General features: G+C 41.9%; 1 protein-coding gene and 1 pseudogene across 12 annotated transcripts in view; one reads left to right on the forward strand and one right to left on the reverse strand.

Moving 5' to 3' along the window:
- The window catches only part of PLCB4 (phospholipase C beta 4), a 402,352-nt gene that overhangs the window by 283,929 nt on the left and 100,184 nt on the right, over window positions 1-18,239 (forward strand). For 10 of the 11 annotated variants that reach the window (XM_081033465.1, XM_081033471.1, XM_081033468.1 and 7 more), the window contains 2 exons: window positions 14,326-14,405; window positions 16,659-16,712. In XM_081033465.1, coding sequence (XP_080889591.1) covers window positions 14,326-14,405; window positions 16,659-16,712 — 134 coding nt within the window. Of the gene's footprint in view, window positions 1-14,325; window positions 14,406-16,658; window positions 16,713-18,239 lie in introns of those variants that run through there. The other variant, XM_081033463.1, reaches the window with a different exon arrangement.
- On the reverse strand, window positions 2,122-2,467 carry LOC308490877 (small ribosomal subunit protein eS26-like; annotated as a pseudogene). Its single transcript has one exon. The product of its transcript is annotated as a small ribosomal subunit protein eS26-like (transcript).

The raw sequence follows: 18,239 nt of genomic DNA on the forward strand, positions 1-18,239 counted from the left end.
AAGTCATGTCACCATCTCTAAGGCCAGTCATCAAACAACTAGGGTAGGAGGCTCTGTGGTTGGAGAGGAGAGGAAAGTATTTCCATAGAAGGAGCAGGGCATTGTACCCAGAAAAAGGAGGGCCCACAGGTTACCTTATGGTGATATCCATAGTACACAGTCACAGTCCACCAGAGAAGAGAAGGCTGTGCAAAGGGGACTTCGGGCATGAGCAGAGATTCAGAAGCAGAGGAATGTTGGACCCTCAGTGTTGGGTCCATTGAGAAGACTGGAGTGAACACTTTTTATTGGGAAATTGGTAAGTTAGGCTTTAGACCGCGGCCTGCCTTAAGTGCCAAGTTGTGATGCTGGTGCAATCTGGCCTGAAGATTCTGGAGCAGTAACAGAAGGTCATGACTTGCATTGTGAGAGGGCTGCACCGCGATCTTTCCATTCTAAGAAGATATACTAGTAATAACACATGGCAGAGGGCATGGCTTCTCAAAGTATGGCCTGGACCAGCAGCGTCCTCCTCACCTGGAAACCTAGTAGACCTGCAGGGTCTCAGCCCCCACCTAGACCTGCTGAATCAGAATCAGCACTTGAACAGGATCCCCAGGTGCTTCCTCTGCATGTTGAAGTCAGAGAGGTCCTGAGATAGGATACAAGGAAATCAGTTGTTCTTGGCTTCAACCAGTCACTCGAGGTAGAAGACCTGAGAAACACTGGCATTTGGAAGCAAGGAGGTTTGTTTCTGTGTGAGGTTAGAGGAGACATGAAGGTAGAGACCAGATTTTAAGTCTGATTAACTGGGAGTATGATGATACAGTTAATCAGAAATTAAGAGCCTGGTTACTTTGGGATGAGGGCGGAAGGGACAATGAATTTGTTTAAAATACGTTGTCTTGGGAATATGTACGTCACAGGACACGCTGTGGATCATACAGTGCAAAGGATATCACATGCTCGTCGGGGGCCCTCGGCTTGTCTGTGGGGCCAGCCCTGGCCTCTGTCTCCCGAGTTCTGTATCTCTAGCCCCTTGACATTCTGAAAACAGCTATCTTTGCTTCCTTTTGAAACCCTCCACTTTTTTAAGTAGTCAAATGTGGATTTCTTCCTGTCATTGTCCTTAGAACTGGACTTACTTAAAAGTAAAGCTCCTTGTAAAAAATGCATATTCAAGAACCTCGACACTGAAGCCAGAAGAGGTTTTGCTGTTGTTTTCAGCGAGTTTTGTCACCAGCATCAGTGAGGTCTCCTTGGAGTAGTGATAGGAACAAAGTAAGAAGCCCAGCACTGAGGCTTAGCGCCCTGCCCTGGTCGGCAACAACAGCAAGGATCCTGGCAAAGTCATTTTCAACATTTGCATGGGCCATGCAGTTTTGTCCTGTTTGCTGGTGTATTCTGAATGCAAAAGAAGTACTGGCCATGGTAGAGCCATATGTGCACTGCATTCGAGTAGAAAGTACGGAGAGTAAAAACAAGAATATAACCCCCTTCCTCCGAGAGCATTCCCCCTTTTTTCTGTGTCTGTTTTTAACGTGAAATTCACATAAACACAGTGAACCACTTTAAAGTGAACAATTCAATGCCTTTGAGTATCTCACAACGTTGTGCAACCACCACCTCTATGTAGTTTGAAAACATTGCATCTCTCCTGAAGGAAACCCTGTGCCCCTTAAGCAGTTGTGACTGGTGAGCCCCCCTTTACTCCCTCCCCACAAATCCCACAGCCACCTTAATGTGTCTTTTTAATACATACACAATTTTCTTTTATACACAGTTGGACTCATGCTGTTTATAGTGTCTAATATAGTGTACTTTATCATTTGAAAATTCTTATCCTGTGCATTTTTTGGTCTTTGAAATTTTTTCGTGGGCTCAATGTAATTGTAAATGCCACGATCTCAGAGGACGCTTTTCGTGGTGTTCCCAGCTCGTGCTTCTTCAGAAACTTGTATTTCGAATGCTGAGATCTTCACCCAGAACATGTTTGCATGGCCAGGGCCTCTCTCACTGTTCTGTTTCTTGAACCTGACAGGTTTCCTAAGAAGCGATTCTTTTTTTTTTTTTTTTAAGTATAATTTCCATTTCATTTTTTCCCTCAGAGAATATTTCTTCGGATCTTAAGGACTTAGCTCCTTACATGGGCTTTGGTGGAGGTTGTGGGGCAGCGCTCACAGGTCTAAATCGGAGTGGGGTGTTTAGGCCTTCCGGGCTTCACTTGGATGATGCCTGGCTACCTGGCTGTGAATGGCACAACTCACACAGTAATGTAGTCTCACATACAGCTTGGGAAGCACGTAGGCGGCGAAGACACTCGCTTCGGAGATGTCCCTAACGGCTGCGGCCTTTGCTATGTTTCGAATGACGAACTCTTAGTGGCCTCGTCCTCGGGCACGCATCGGGCGCAGCTGATGCAATGAACAGGCTGGACATGGCCACGGCCATTTTTGGCACGACCATTGTTCCTTCTTTTCTTGGTCATCTTGGAAGCAAGGACCCAAGAGCCTCAGAATCGATTCTATGCTCTAGGCCCAGCCCAGAGCAGCTCCATTTGCCCTAATTGCAAGTGTTATCAAATGACTCTACCAAGGGAATGCAAAATGAATTACTCTAATTCCACCAGAAGCATAATATGAAGTTGGGATCTCACCTTTTGGCCCCTGGGAGAGAAAAATGGAACTAGCTTTAAATTGCCTCTCTGTTGACCACAAAGCTCCAGTTTTTACTACTAGCAACAATGGCCGTTGTGAACATAATGTGTGCGTAATGTGGGCCTACACGTGTTTGTATGTTTTCTAATCTTTGGGGTGTAATTGTGAAAGGGGATGCATGAGGAGGTGGGCAGGATGCCGTAGCTGAAGTGACATTGTTGCCTCCAAACGCTAGGATCTAAAGCAAAAAATTTAATATACATAATCTGAGGTTAGTAACGTGAGACCCATGGACCGAACCCAACCCTCAGCTTGATTTTATATGGCGAGTGAGCTAAGAATGGCTTTTACGTTTTTAAAGGGTTGTTAAATCAAAACATAAAAACTACAACAGAGAACCATATGTGGCCCCCAAAGCCTAAAATGTTTATTACCTGGCCCTTCCCTGAATAGGCTTACTGACCCCTAAAAATTATAATAATAAGAGCAGCAGCAATGAAATTTTTTTAGTTTACATTGAGTAACAGACACTGTTCAAAGTACTTGACATATATTATCTCATTTAATTCTCACAACAATTCTACGGGATGGGTATGACTATCTTGAATTTACAGAGGATGGAATAGGCCCAGAGAGGTTGAGTAATTTGCACAAGGTCACACAGCCAGTAAGTGGCAGAGCTGGTGTTCTGAACCCAGCAGTGGATCCACTCCAGATCTTGCGTGTTCCCACCACCTTAAGTTGCAGCTCTCAAGTTGGGGAACAGCCACTTGCACCTATAACATGGTATGACTTTATTGTGCTTGTTAAGGTAAATGTTTAATATCCTTATCCGTGAGAGATGTAGGACTTGGGAAGAACAGCACTTCCCAAATTGGTGGTCGCAAAATGGATTCCTCAAAAAAGTTCACATTTAAAGGGGGTTCTCTGGTCAAGCAAGTATGAGAAAGCCTTGCTAGACACGTTTCTTTATGGTTACTATTCTCATATCAATCTAAGCAAGGAGCAGGGTTAGTCAGCTATTTCCGAAACTTTTGTTTATTTATTTATTTTGGCCCATTGAAGGGGCACAAACGGAAATCTTTCAGAATGACTGTTTTACAGGAAAAAATCAGCAAATGACATCACAGAAGCATTACCCAGCTCAGTATTTTTCCAGAAATATCAAAACAATGGAATCTAGGCATTCATATATTCATCTTTCCCATAAATATTCTTTTTATTGCCTCTCTTTTCCTGCTGCCACATTTCTTCCCCCTCCCCTTTTATGGTCCAGGAAGTGGAGGATAGAAAGTTAGGTAATGGATAGAAAGTTGGACAATGAAACAAACCCACTCATTTAGATTCTTTTTCGTACTTCTCATATTATGTCCTATGTCATTTACAGGACTACATACAGACTTGATGTGCCAGAGCTCATAAATACTTATAGGTTGATGCTGCCTGAGCCACAGTTAGCCAGAGTCCCCCTGGTTGATTATGCTTATTACGGAGCCTCAGCAGGTAGCATTTGTCTGCATGTTGAAATAGTGTTCATTTTGGCATGACTTAATGTGCCAGTGTTGTCAGCTGGTACGTGTCAGGAGGACTGTGACCTCAGCCAGAAAAACGACTTCATGAACACCTTTTAATTCACCAGCTGTTTACTTGTCCCTTACCCACCAAGATTTTGCAAATTTGACGGTTGAGACCAAAAATGCACTCTCACAAATCGGGTGGTTCCTGACTGGCATAGGATGATGCTCTTGGTTTTCTCAAATCTGAAAATTCTTCAGTTAATTCAAAGTGCTCCACTGGATGCCAAATAAGTGTTACATAAAATAAACCAAACATCTCATTTTCTTCTTGAATGATTTCTGGGGATTGTAGGAGTGGAGCTGCTCTGTCAACTCTGGGGCACTAAAGAACATCACGTATTGTTTGTCCAAGGTCAGTGAGCACGAGTGAACATAGCCATGAACGTATTTGAATGTATGTATGTGTGTATATATGATTTCTTCAGCCGAGTCTGCAAAATAAACTGACAACAGGCCAATTAACAGGAGAAAAGACATAGAAATATATTATTTTTTGTTCATTTAATTTATTAGTTTTTTATTTTACATGCACGGGAGCATCACAGGAAGAAGTGACTACCCAAAGGAGCAGTGAGATTTGAGAGATTTATGTTGCATCTTAACAGGGGAAAGAGGGCGGGCTATAAGGCCACTTAAAGGAGAGCAAATGATGTTTTGGAAAGATTAATGGGCCCTCAGGGGAAGAGATAGGAGATATAGTAGTTTTGAGACAATTTCTGTTTGGGTGTCCTGCCAACTTTTCATCTTCCAGAAGAGAAGATCAGAATTGCTCCTGGGAGGGGATTTATGACAATTGAGTTCTTTAGGGAAGTTCTGCTTTTAGGCAGATAAGAGATTTCAGGAATTCAGATGGCTTCAGCGAGAAATAATTCCTATGCCAAAGTTGGATATTTTAGGGTGCCATATCCTGATTCCCTTCTACAGTGTTCTTAGTGGAGTAGATATCTGGAATGAGATGTGGTTATTTGGGACAAGATTCTATAAGTCCAATAGGACATAGTTACAGGGTATCTACAGAATCAGGCTTAGGCAACGCAAACATTTTCTCTTAGAAATTATAATGAACAGAAACCCATCTGGAATAGGAGTTTAATACTCCAGTTTCTCAGTGATGACCAAGAACAGCACGATGTCCTCTCCTTTCTTGTGACTATTTAGAGATCCTTTTGGACCTAACTACCCAATGTTGTCAAGATAACCATCCAGGCTGACAGACTGTTTTGTTTTGACTGTGTGTGTGACTAAACTAATTTTGACTAGGAAAGTATAAATATTATCCAGGCCCATCCAAATCCATCTTTGAAACACAGCCCCACATATTCATATGTGACAGCTTATTTCATGCCCAAAGTACTCATTTGCCAAGGTGATTTAAGAATCAGATGACGCTTAATACATTCCTTCTTTAACCTTCTTCAACTTCACTCTGTGAACAGAGAACAGCAGATGAAAAAATTGTATTTTCTGGAAGACACTCAGGCTTGCTCTCTCTATTTTCTTTTCTCAGTGTTCTTTTGGATTTGAAAATTTTATGAGAATTATTTTTGACTTCCCAAGGGCTTTTGAGATTGCTGTTGTCTCTCTACTGATTCTCCTTTCTTTCTTAAACCTCCATTACTGTTGGCTACCAGTTTCAATAGTTTGGTCATTATCATAGGCTTATTAATTTAAACTTTCATCCTGGGTTTATCAACTAAATGTGTCTAAGATTGCGAGTTTACCTCCTTTATTGAATTCTTTACCATCTTGTTATCTTGCACTCTTCTCTCTTGGAATAGCAGTTATGGTGGCTTTCAGATTTCCTTGCCTGATTTGTTCTCACTGTCAACACTGTCATTGTCTGCTTGTTTGCCTTCGTCCCACGGCCATGAGGGAGTTTCCAACGCTGACGTTGATATCTTGTGAGGCTGACAGTTAGTACATTCTCCCTGCACCTCTCCCTCACCTTAATAAAGCCAGGAAAGGTAGTTGAAATGAAAGAGAAAAGCTGTTTTATCTTTCCTTCTTAACATATTAATGTAAAAATTGGTCTGTGACATACAAACATTGGAAGAGCTATTCCAATTTAATTTTAGAATGGATTTACCATCCTAGAGGAGTACATTCGAAGGGTAAAATGTTACTGTTTTTTGTCAAGTCCTTCCTAAATCACCAGCTTCCCCACTCTCCTGCTTTTGCCTCAAGGGTTTGATAATCCCTGGGCCCTGCTTCAGACCTGAGCCAAATGCCAAGGGGATAAAGACTTCCTGCTGCTGTGTTGGCTGTAGCCTGAGTGCTCAGAGCTGATCACTGGACATTTGGTGGCCCAAGTAGTGTTCTGATCATGTACCCTGGTTCTGGGAAATGGACCTCTGTCGTATTACTGTACCAAATAATCTAATAAGTGTTCTCCCAAGAAGCCCAACCCTTCCGGATCAGGACCGTCCTGATTTTGCACTTACCTGTCTCGGACCAGGGGAAGTTGCTACTTCTAACAGGCTTCCCCAAGCCATCTCCTGCTTCCTAGTGAGATCCTGGAACATCACCAGCCCTGGATGTCCTGTGGCTGTGAAACATCCTTTTAGTCAACTTTCCTATGGCTGCCGGCATTGCTTTTTACAATGCTTGCTTTATACATACTTCTTTAAAATACTTCAGCACATACAGTGATATGTCTGTGTGCGTGAATTTTAATCCCAAACAGGGGAATGAAAATTTAAAATTTAAAGTATCTCAATTAGTAGGACTTACCCTAAGGGTGCTTAGTTAAGATTTGAAAATCTTGAATCAAAAGCCCATAGGCCATTCATTATATATAAATTATACCTCAATAAAATTGATTAAAAATAAAACCAGACAAGTCTACCCTCCCGTGGCCACATTCCTACCCTCTTCAATTATCTTTTTCTCTTATTAGCACCAGATGAAACTCTGATACTAGCATCATGCAGTGATTGTTGCGTTAGAGTCACCTGAAGGGCCTGTTCGATTTCAGATTACTGGGCCCCACCCCCAGAGTGTCTGATTCTGTAGGTTTTGGATGGGGCCTGGGAATTGGCATTTCTAATAATCTCCTACATGATGCTGATCTGGGGAACCATTTGAGAACAGCTGGCATAATGGAAAGTAGAACTGCTTTTTCATGGGTGGACTTCTTAGTGATATTTAAGATATGTGACTTGTCGAGAAATAATGTATAAGCCCTGCAAAATTAGCTCCATGTTATTGACTATATTCCTCTTCCCCTTTTTACCCTCTATGTTACCCCCCTTTCTGGTAACCATCCCTTTGGTCTCGGTTTCTATGAGTTTGTTGTTGTTTTGTTTGTTTTGTTTCTTTAGAGTCCACATGTAAGTGGAACCATATGGTATTTGCACTTAGCATGATACCCTGTGGATCCATGCATGTTGTCACAAATGGCAAGATTCCTTTTTTTTTTACTGCTGCCTAGTAGGGTGATCACATTGTAAGGTATCAAAAAGTTGAATCATGATATCGTATGAGTACACCTGAAACTAATGTAACTAATATAAGATTGGGTGCCAACTATACTTAATTTTTTAAAAAGTCAAAAAAAAAAAAAAAGAAATGCAGAATCTTCAACGTAGACACTAGACCTACTATATGTGAATCTGCACTTGAACAAAATCCCTAAGTGATCCAAAGGCACATTAAAGTTTGAAAAATACTAGGATAAACCAAATTTAGTATATGTGGTCTAGTTCAGAGAGAGGTCCTCAGTTGTAGATTCATATTAAAATTATCTGCAGTGTCTAAAAGGTACATTGATGGCCCACCCACACTCAGACTGTTAATGGGAATCTCTAGGGGTGGAGTCCAGGCTTCTGAAATGTCTTATAAACTCCGTAGGGGATTCTGATGTCCAGCAAGCTCTGGGAACTACTAATCTAGTGTCTGAGTGCTACCCACATAGTTTTCTTTTAATAATGTACCAGCTGGTAATGTCTTCCCCTTGTCTTGTCTTCAAATTTAAATGTTGCCAGTTTAATGCCAACTAATACCTTCTTCTGACTGAACTGAAATGACTTCATTTGCCGTGCTTATATATAAGAGAAAACATGTTGGGTTCTACCTACGGTGTCTTTAAAATCTGAGCCACTGTTCCAAGTACTGGCAAATGCTCAAAATGCGGTGCGAAAGCTCAAATGCCCTCCTACAACTAAGTTTCTAGTTTACTAGAAAGATATAATTACTCCACTGATTATTATTCATCTTGAGATTTGTGACATGCTGCAGTTTTACATTCTAAACACTTTATAAGGAATCTTGTCTTGGTGCAATATTAAACACTGGAAGTCTTACTTGAAAAGTTTCATAGTTTGCTCCAAGTGCATGGAAATAGGTCTTATTTCCATTCTTGAATGTCTTTCAGTCTTACCAGAACTCACAGCACAAAGAGATCAACAGCTATATTCAAATTATATAAATTTCTGGCTTACGTTGTTTGAGCAGATGAAAACTAATTAGTTATTAGAGCAATCGGGCACCTTATGAATAGTCAATCGAAAAATGCCCTGACTTTTTCTTATCTCCATTTACTTAAAGAAACAAAAACAAACATAAAAACCTGTATGGAGTAAGACTTATGACTTATCTGTACCCCACACTTCCCATATTCTAAATATTTCCGATGGCCCCATCCATTGATTATTTTCACAGCTCAGGCATAGGGAAGGTAAAAGTCCCTACCTGTAGTATCTTGCCTCCTCTTGTTTCCACACACAAGTAACTGAACTTCAGCCCCCTACTTGTGCAGGTCAGAATTTCCATTCCAGTGAATGCAGATTTGTTCAGCTCAGGTGGGGAGGGATATAACACAAACAAATTGCAAATCAGGAACGGTGGGCTCTTTCCAGGGGCCTTACTAGAAGATCGCATATTCCAGCCGAGGGCACCGTAGGAAACCTTCACCTCCCTTAGGAAACCAAACCCAGATCTTCCCAGGTGGGCAATGGAAGGAGATGCTCCGAGTTGGGAGGGACCCCTCTCCTAGACTGTGCTTCTCAAACGGCATGTACACAGGTGTCACCTGGTGACTTTATGAAATGCACATTTTGTTCCAGTGCATCTGGGATAAGACCTGAGAGTCTGCATTTCTAACCAGCTCCCAGGTCACGTGGATGCTGAAGATCTAGGAACCACCTCTTGGAGTGGTGCGGGTTTAGAACAGAGTTTCTTAAAAGTGCGTGTACAAAAGAATCACTTAGGAAGTTCATTTCAACACGGATTTCTGTTCCCCAGCCCTAGAGACATTTAATAGATGAAGCCTGATAATTTGCATTTTAATAATTCCCAAGTGATTCCGATGCTGCTGGTCCCTTAAGGAGCAAGCCTCTGGTTAACTTCTGAGCAGACTTTGTTAAGATGTCTCCACCACCTCCATCAGTCACCAAAAGATTGGGGAGGATGCCGCCGAGTCTTCTCTTGGGAGAAAATTACATAGCCAACTTGGAGAGAGTCACAGGGTGTCTGTTAGTTTTTGCTTTGACAATAGGCCTCTTTGGCTAAAGACAAAAAAAAAAAAGTGCTTCTGGAACAAAATCTAGAGATAAGTTTGAGTTGCAGAAAGACTAATTCTGCCTGAAGTGATGCTGATTGTGATGCTGATAGTAATCGTTATTTAAATGGACAAATCTACATGTGCACAGAAAAAGGCTAGAAGGACAAATAGCAGAACTGGTCAGTGGCTATCTCTTCCTAGCAGTACAGCAAGACCTTGACTGAGAGGACATTTTGTTCCATGTCATTTTGTGATGATGTTGATGAGATGCGAAAGGAACTTACCTCTTGTTCACATCAATTAGCCTGTGGTAAAATTGGTTTTGTTATGCTTTGTTTCACTTAAAGTCACAGAACTTACCCACAGCATTAAGTGAGGACTTTCTGCTAAAGGGATTTGGGGCGATAGTCACTTTTTGCTTTCATTTTTTTACCAAGGGAATCAAATATTGCCTTTATAACCTTAAAACAACCTAACAAGTGTTTTTAAAGGAAAAACGTGAAACTTATGCTCTGTGTAAATTCATATATTTTTGTTTTTGGTTTAGTTTTGTTACATTGGTGTCTCTATACATTTCTTTTTAACGGGAAAGGGATTAATTTTGCCTGTGACAGTCCTAGTGTGCTGAGGACAAAGGAGACAGGTAAGGGTGAAGACCAGCCATTTGCCTGGAAAATGGACCCTGCCTGCGTAGGGGAAATAAGTTGAATGAGTCCCAGAGGAGAAGTTGAAGGTTCCCAGGGGAGAATTAAAGACAGCTCCTACTCCTCCCTTCTTTACCCCCAAACGACCCAGCACAAGCTCTCAAGAGTCCCTTGAAGAACTGATTTTTCCTTCTCCTTACAAGGCTGAAATAAGCTTTAAGTTAATTTAGACAAAATTGGAAAAGAGTGAAAAACTAGAGAAGAGTAACAATTACAACTTGCTAGGGAAGTGCCAAGGCTGCCGATTTGGACATCAGAGCCGAAGCGCTCCTGTGGGCTGGGTCCCCTGCATTCAGGTTGCATATGCCCACCTGGGATGAGAGAAGGTGCCCAGCGTGGTTGGAATCATATTAGGAATATGTCACCATCCAACCAACGTATGTGCTCAACCTGTGTCAGAGACTGATCCTGCTAGAAACAAGGAGCCTGAGACCTGAAGATGTGCCTCTTGGGGCCTTATGTAGACTAGTCACATATGTACTTATTTTTGGCCATCCAGAAAAACGTATCTCAGTCACATTTTTTGCTTCTGTTAATCTGAAAACATTCAAAGAGGTTTATATGCATCTAGTTCACTGCTGGCACAACTTTTCAACTAGATTCTCAGGCTCTGCTGACACCTGCTGGCATTTCGTCTATTTTATGTTAAAAAGAAAACAAAGCAAAAGAGCAAAATGCTTAACGTATTTCCTACAGTCTTTTGGCCTTGTTATGCTAGGTGTACATTACCTGAAAGATGATAAAGAGAAGGAAAAGTCTGATAGGACTTTTCCACACCACGGAGGGAAACCTGTGAACAGCCATTAAGTGAAAATATCCCCAATGTGAATGGCATACGACAGTGTTCTTATTGCTTCTCAGCCCTGAGCCAGCGGGTCTGTGACCTTGGGCAAAGCCCTTGACCTCACTTTCATCATCACAAAGAATGAAGCAGCAACCTCCCTCCCAGGGTGCATCAGGACTTATGACGATTCCAGTGGCATTTTCTACTAAATTAAGCCTGGATGCTGTCACTGGGGTGATGACCTCAAAGGTCACTCTTAGGGACCTTTCCATCACAATAAACAAGATTCTTTACCAGCGCTGTATTTTCAAACAATGGGTAGAAGTTGTTGAAGCCTCCTCAAAACGCAGCGCTTCTGAAATCTATTTCTAGAATTAAACGAAATTAGAATGATCAGAAAAAGCCAGTGAACAGTCTCAGAAATTGTCCATTTTTCTGTCCCAGTAAACCATGGACTTTGTTTTGTGTTTTGGAACCCATACCAAGCCTTCAGGTTGAGAAAAATGCTTCCCAGTTAATGCCAATGAATTATTTGTGCTTTTTCTGTCTCCTCTTGGGAAACTGTGTGGGCCTGTGGTTTGTTAGACCAATAACAGGATATTTGATAGTCCTCGGGGAATTACAGTCCCATATTTATCCTGACAGAGGAAGTGAAGTCTGATGATGAAAATAATTGAGGCATTTCTTTAATACTACTATTTCATTTCTTCCTCCTCCCTCAGAATCCTGATCTCACTGTCATGCTTGCTGAGGCTTTCCGTGCTGTTTACAGTCCTCAGAAAATGGCTGTTTCTAGTTTTGAAAGGAAATTTACCCCTTAGAGCTGCTAAGTCCTCCCTCGGGAAGCTGTTAGGTATGATTAGAGTACAAAGAGGAAAGCAAAAATTCTGTCAGATTCACATCCATTAGGATAGCTACTATCAAAAGCATAAGTAAATAACAAGTGTTAGCAGGAATGTGGAGAAATTGGAACCCTTGTGTACTGTTGGTGGGATTATTAAAAAATTGCTACAGCCACACTGGACAACAGTATGGTAGTTCTTCGAAAAGTTAAAAATAGAATTGCCAAATGATGCAACACGTCCACTTCTGGGTATATATCCAAAAGATCTGAAAGCAGAAAATTGAAGAGATACGTGTACACCCATCTTCACAGCAGCATTATTTGCAATGGCCAACAGGTGGAAGCAACCCACGTGCCCATCAACAGACGAGTGGATAAACCAAATGTGGTAATACAAGCAGTGGACTATTAGTTAGCCTTCAAAAGAAGGAAATTCTGACACACGCTACGTGGATGAACTTTGGGGACATTATGCTAAGTGAAATAAGCCAGTCACAAAAAGACAGATACTACAGGACTCTACTTATATGAGGTTCCTAGAGTAGTTAAATTCATAGAGACAGAAAATAGAACAGTGGGTGCCAAAGACTAGGGAGAGAAAAAATGGAGAGTAGTTTAATGGGTACAGAGGTACAGAGTTTCATTTTTGCAAGATGAAAAGAGTCCTGGAGCTGGATGGTGGAAATGGTTGCACAACAATGTGTATGTCATGTTATGACACTGAATTTTTCACTTAAAAATGGTTGAAATGATAAATTTTATGTTATGTATACTGGGGGTGCCAAAAAATATGTATACACATTTTAAAAGATGTTAACACTTTGGTCAGCAGTAAGTAGTTTGCCATTATCAGAAGTGTCTAGACGCTGATGGTCACCACTTTGAGCGCCTCTTGTAATTGCAGAAGTCAAACGTAACATGGATTCATCTTTTTGTTATCAGTATCTATTGAGTATGACAATTTTAATGCAGTTGTTTCCTTACTTAAAATGTGTATACATTTTTTTGGCACCCTCTGTATTTTATCACAATTAAAATTAAAACCACACACACACACACACACTTCTAGAACTCTGTTATTGCTTCTGGCCCTTACAGTGACTAAATCATTTGATTGTGTTAAACCTAGTAATACTTGCAGTGCTGTCCAATAGAACCTTCAGTGATGATGGACATGTTTTTTTATTTGCACTGTCCACTGTGGTTGGCACTAGCCCAGTGTTTGCTTTTAAACATTTGAAATTGGACTAGTCTAATGGAGGCATTGAATTTTATTTTGATTCATTTCCAATTTGAGTAGCCACATGTGATTAGTGGTTACCATACTGGAGAGTGCAGGTAGAATGAACATCTATATTACTTACTATCTTTTCCAAAATAGTTTCCTTTCCCAGCACAGAGCGTCAGCAGTCAGACCCATAAACCAAAGAAGGTAAGGTACCGGCTTGTGTGGAGATCCCAGTTCTGTTTTAACTTTCAGGATTAATTTGGTACAAAGCATTTTGCCAAGAGTGTGATTTTTTATTTTAGCAACTCGGTTTGGCATTCATTGGCATAGTTATTGGACCCAAGGACAGTGTTGACCTTAACTCCCAGGCCAGCCTTTTCTAGTAAAATGCCCTTTAGAGACCCAAATTCCTTTACTGCCATGCACAATCTTCCTTCACTTTTCCTTGTAAATCCATGTGGTGATGTTATGAACTAAAACTGAGGTCCAAGTCCTTATACAGATATCATGTAAGCATGTTGCTGTTTCCTCTGGATACCCTGGCTATCAGGGCATATTTTACTTTTTAAGGCTTTGCTGGAAAACACAGACAGGTAAGATGTGTAACAAACTCTTAGATTGAAATAGAATCGCACAATAAAATTGATGAACCCCTAAAGCATTCATCATCTAAAATAGGAATAGCTAAATATGTCATCTTGTATTGTATAATGTTACTTAGAAATGATTAAGATTGCCAGTGACTGAAAAGGGGCTTATATTTAAATAGGTTGCAAAGAGAAGGCTTAACAAGTCGATCAGTGGCAGCATTCCTTTGTGACAACCCAATGTTTAATGATACTGAGGATGCCACGTTATTCCTCATGGAAAGAATGAAAGCTGTTTATTAAAAGAATAAAATATGAGCCTGCGAATTGAAGATGGCTGTGTGGCAGGAAGGGGATAAAAGTTGATATTATTATTACACAGAATGGATACCGGCTATCTAATAAAAACTGTGTTTAGCTCCAACAGATTTACTCACCACGAACACCTTTTCTTCTCTCTTTCAGCAATGGGTAGACGGCCTGAGATCAATCATACACAACTTCAGAGCCAACAATGTCAGTCCAATGACATGCCTCAAGAAACAGTGAGTTTTGTTTGTATCCCCCTTTGTTCTTGGCTGCGCTCAAGCAGATGGTCAGATTAGAATATGAGGCTTAGTATGTGGCCAGGCGATGTCTTGCTTGCCTTCCCCTCCATGTTCTTGACCTTGAAGAGGAAGTTGACCAAAACATACCTGTACTCTTCACGTCCCCCAGCATGGCGTGTGTGATAAACTCCACAGCCCAAAGGCTGTATGAAAGGAATGGTTGATGGCTGGAAAGTGCTGAAACCTCAGCCCTCCATCCCCAGCCTCCTCTGAGCTGTGGGAACTGGCTTTTGTGTCCTCAGACTGAGTCTGCTGATAAATAGCTCCATGTACCTGTGGCCACAGTTGGGTGTTGTTGTCCTGGGGCCACGTTGTGCTTCTGCCTCTGTTGCATGAGACTGAGAAATGGGGAATGTGGCCAGGAGAAGCACTTGCAAAAAGCCTCCCATTGCTATGTTAAAAAGGGAGCACTGGCCACAAGGATTATTTACCACACAATCAGGGACCAAAGGGGTCTTTTGAAATTCAGAAAGCAGGCCTTACCTCAGCTCACTGTATCCAAAATTCAGGGGGGGACTGTGGGGAAGATTTTATCCCGGCCTAAGTCATTCTTTCAAGGTGACGTGTAAGTTACTCAAATGGATATCATAGCAAAAGCCCAAGTGAAATTGAAAAGCAGTGACCCACAAAGGAGAGGGCCGCCTGCCATCACAGGGCCACTGGCAGGCAGTTGTGAGGTGCAGAACTGAACCACGCTGAGAAATTGCAGTCATGACCTTGCATCTCTCAACCAGGCCCAACACCAAGGATGCAATTGCTTGGACTGCTGGGCAGTGGGAAGAGACGTCAGTCCTTCAGGCACTTTCACTCCTTTCCCTGGTCCCTTTAGCACATGCTCTAAGAGTGTGGGCTCTGGGCTGTAACTCCTAGGTTGGCTACAGGGTTCTCCTTTTCCTCTACAGTTGTGGTGGCATGTTTCTCCAAAAATAAAGAGCAACCCAGCAGACATTTTGATGTGATGACTTTGGTCACTGATGAGTCCCAAAAGTTCAAAGACGTTTGGAATGCCCACTGACACCTGAGTGATCCACATACCCATATCTAGACAGCAGATCTGATCTGCCCCGAGTGCTGCCCTTCTCAGATCCCTGTATGGATATGGTGTTTGCCCAGCCACCAGCTGCCATGAGAGTTAGCTCATCAGGGCTCACACCTGCCCGCTTCTTCCGAGACGTGCTCTCTGCCAAAGGGGAGTCACTGTGCCTGTGAGATTATTCTCCTCCCTCCTCCTGGGGGAAGCCCATGGCCAATGATGGGTTGAATCAGGGTACAAAAGGTCAGCCCTCTTGCCACCCAGTCTGGTGTAAATCATGCCCCAGAGCTCCCCGGGGCATCAGGCCAAAGCTCCAGCTGAGAACACAACTTTGCGTAAGTGTTCTTGCTGCCCTATCTGCTTCCCTTCAAGCCTGTGGTTCTGAAAACGCCCCCTTAATATATTGTCAGTCACTTGTGCTCCTAGGAAACTTGACCTAAGACAGAAACTTTACCAAATCATCCTATTGTGCAGATTGTTAGGATATTATTGACTGGAAATGGAGAATGGGAGTCATTAGCTAAGAATCATCCTAGCACCAATGTCCTGGGTCCCCACGTGTCCTGAAAGCCTGGGTAAAGCAAGGAGTTGCTCGCTATCAGTTTGAGTTGATGGACCTCTCCTACGACTGGAAATTAAGGAAGGTGCCCATTTGATCTGTACTTCACTGCACTGGGAGGTGGGAGTTGGGGAGTCCCCATGGGTCCTCTGTCAGTTGCATTTCTCATTACCTTAGTAGATTATTAAAGAGCAAGAATCACAGAATAAGTACTGACGATTTGTTTTGCTCAGTGCAAGGACCCAATTTGCTAATTCGTTTAGGGTGGTCAAAGAAAATACGGACTCCCAGTTAAATTTGAATTTCAGATAAGGAACAAATAAATTGTTAGTATAAGTATGCCCTATGCATATTTGGAACATACTTATAGTAAAAAAAAATTATTTGTAGTTTACCTGAAATTCAAATTTAACTGAAAGTCTTGTGTTTTCATTTGCTAAATCTGACAACCATAAATTCATGTCACAGGGTATAATTGTCTCTGGTTTTCAGAAGAAATGGTCTTTGTTTGAATGAATGATCTTGTCAAGTTCTCCCCTGGATTGAAGCTGTTCCTCCTAAGAGATATTAAAACAATGTTGTTACTGTTGTTTTCCAGCTGGATGAAATTGGCATTTATGACCAACACAAATGGTAAAATTCCAGTTAGGAGGTAAGTCTGTCATTCCTGTGTGCCCTCCACACCCTGTGTCATCCCTCATCCACAGCAAAGAGAGAGCTCTCCACGAGTACTTGTAAACTGCTTTAACTAAACAAAAATTTCTGGAAGCTTAGCTTGAATCACTTCATCAAATACCGTGTTCAGTTTGTAAACATCATTTATGGACATAAAGTTGCGTATTTCTTCAGAATAGGTAGTAGCATCAACTCTACTCTCATAAGTTAAAGAACATTGGAAAAAGTAGCATTATTTTTTTTAAATCTTCAAATAGGTGGGGTTTTAATATTTCGGTGCCTTTTACCTACTTGCCCAGAGCAACCATTTGCTAAAATTAAAGAAGTTTATATTATGTACCTACAGTGGAAGTACGTGGGCTGTGTCTTAGGAAGGGTGATGCCCCTGGACCGTGCAGTACAGCTCATTCTTTGTTGCCCCTCTGGTGCCCAGGGCATTGGTCTCCTTTTACTTCTGGTCCCTTGCTCTGTGGCTGGACTGTCACTAACCACACACACTCTTCAGGGCCATCAGTTCCTCACCCTGCCCAAGGTAACAGTGACAAGGGAAAAATGGCAGTAAAGCTCAGGTGGAGTCAAGAGTGAAGAGAACATGAAGCAGATCCATCTTCCACAGGTGTTCTTGAATACGTATGCTGATGTGTTTACCCTTTGAGGAGTCCTTCTGCTTCCTTCTTTTTGGCCTCTCCCCTCCCTTTTAGGTGTTAGTGTTGCTGATGATTTGTGGGTACCGTTGGAAGCTCTTACAGTGGTAGTGATGGGAGTTCTTTACCAGACTCTCTAGTATTGTTTTGGTTGGTGTTTGTGTCAACACTTTATGGAAACCCCAGAAGCGGGACTGGCCCCCAGTGTATCTGCTGTCCACCTGAGGTCAGGAGTGTATTTGGACTCATGAACCTAAGCCCACAACCTTCATCAAACACAGGTTCCCCAGATACCAACCCACTCTTCTAGGAATCTCCAGCCTCAGGTTCATGTTGAATTCTCTGGGCACCACGTTAGCAAAGAAGTCCAACAAAACCCAGAGCTACAGGGCAGTCACCACCTGTGTAACATTTGAGTAGACGTACTTGACTGAGCAGTGGCATGCGGTGCCATTCTTACTCTTCTAGGCCCTCCTTTCTGCCCAGTCACTTGATTCTGCTCCTCAGCTTCCATTCTGCACCCCTATGAGAGTGTGTTCATACTCCCTCAATGTTATTCTTTTAACAGAATTGGCCTAGAGGTCATCATTTTTCTTAATCACGTGTACTATAACAATCATGAACTTAAAGTATCCATGTGACACAAGCGAAAGACCAATGAGAAAATAAAAAGCATACAAATCATAAAAGAGATCTTGCGAAGTTTTCTTTCTATTTAACATTTTATTGAGGGCTTACAGGGTTATAGACCTCATGCATTTGTTGTGCTCTTTACAAATCTATATGTAGGACTCTCTGCTTTTTATTTAATAACTTACTGGCAAATCAATTTTATGCCTACTTTACTGTTTTAAAGGATG

The sequence above is a fragment of the Rhinolophus hipposideros genome (assembly GCF_964194185.1).
Source record: "Rhinolophus hipposideros genome assembly, chromosome: 22".
Lineage (NCBI taxonomy): Eukaryota > Metazoa > Chordata > Mammalia > Chiroptera > Rhinolophidae > Rhinolophus > Rhinolophus hipposideros.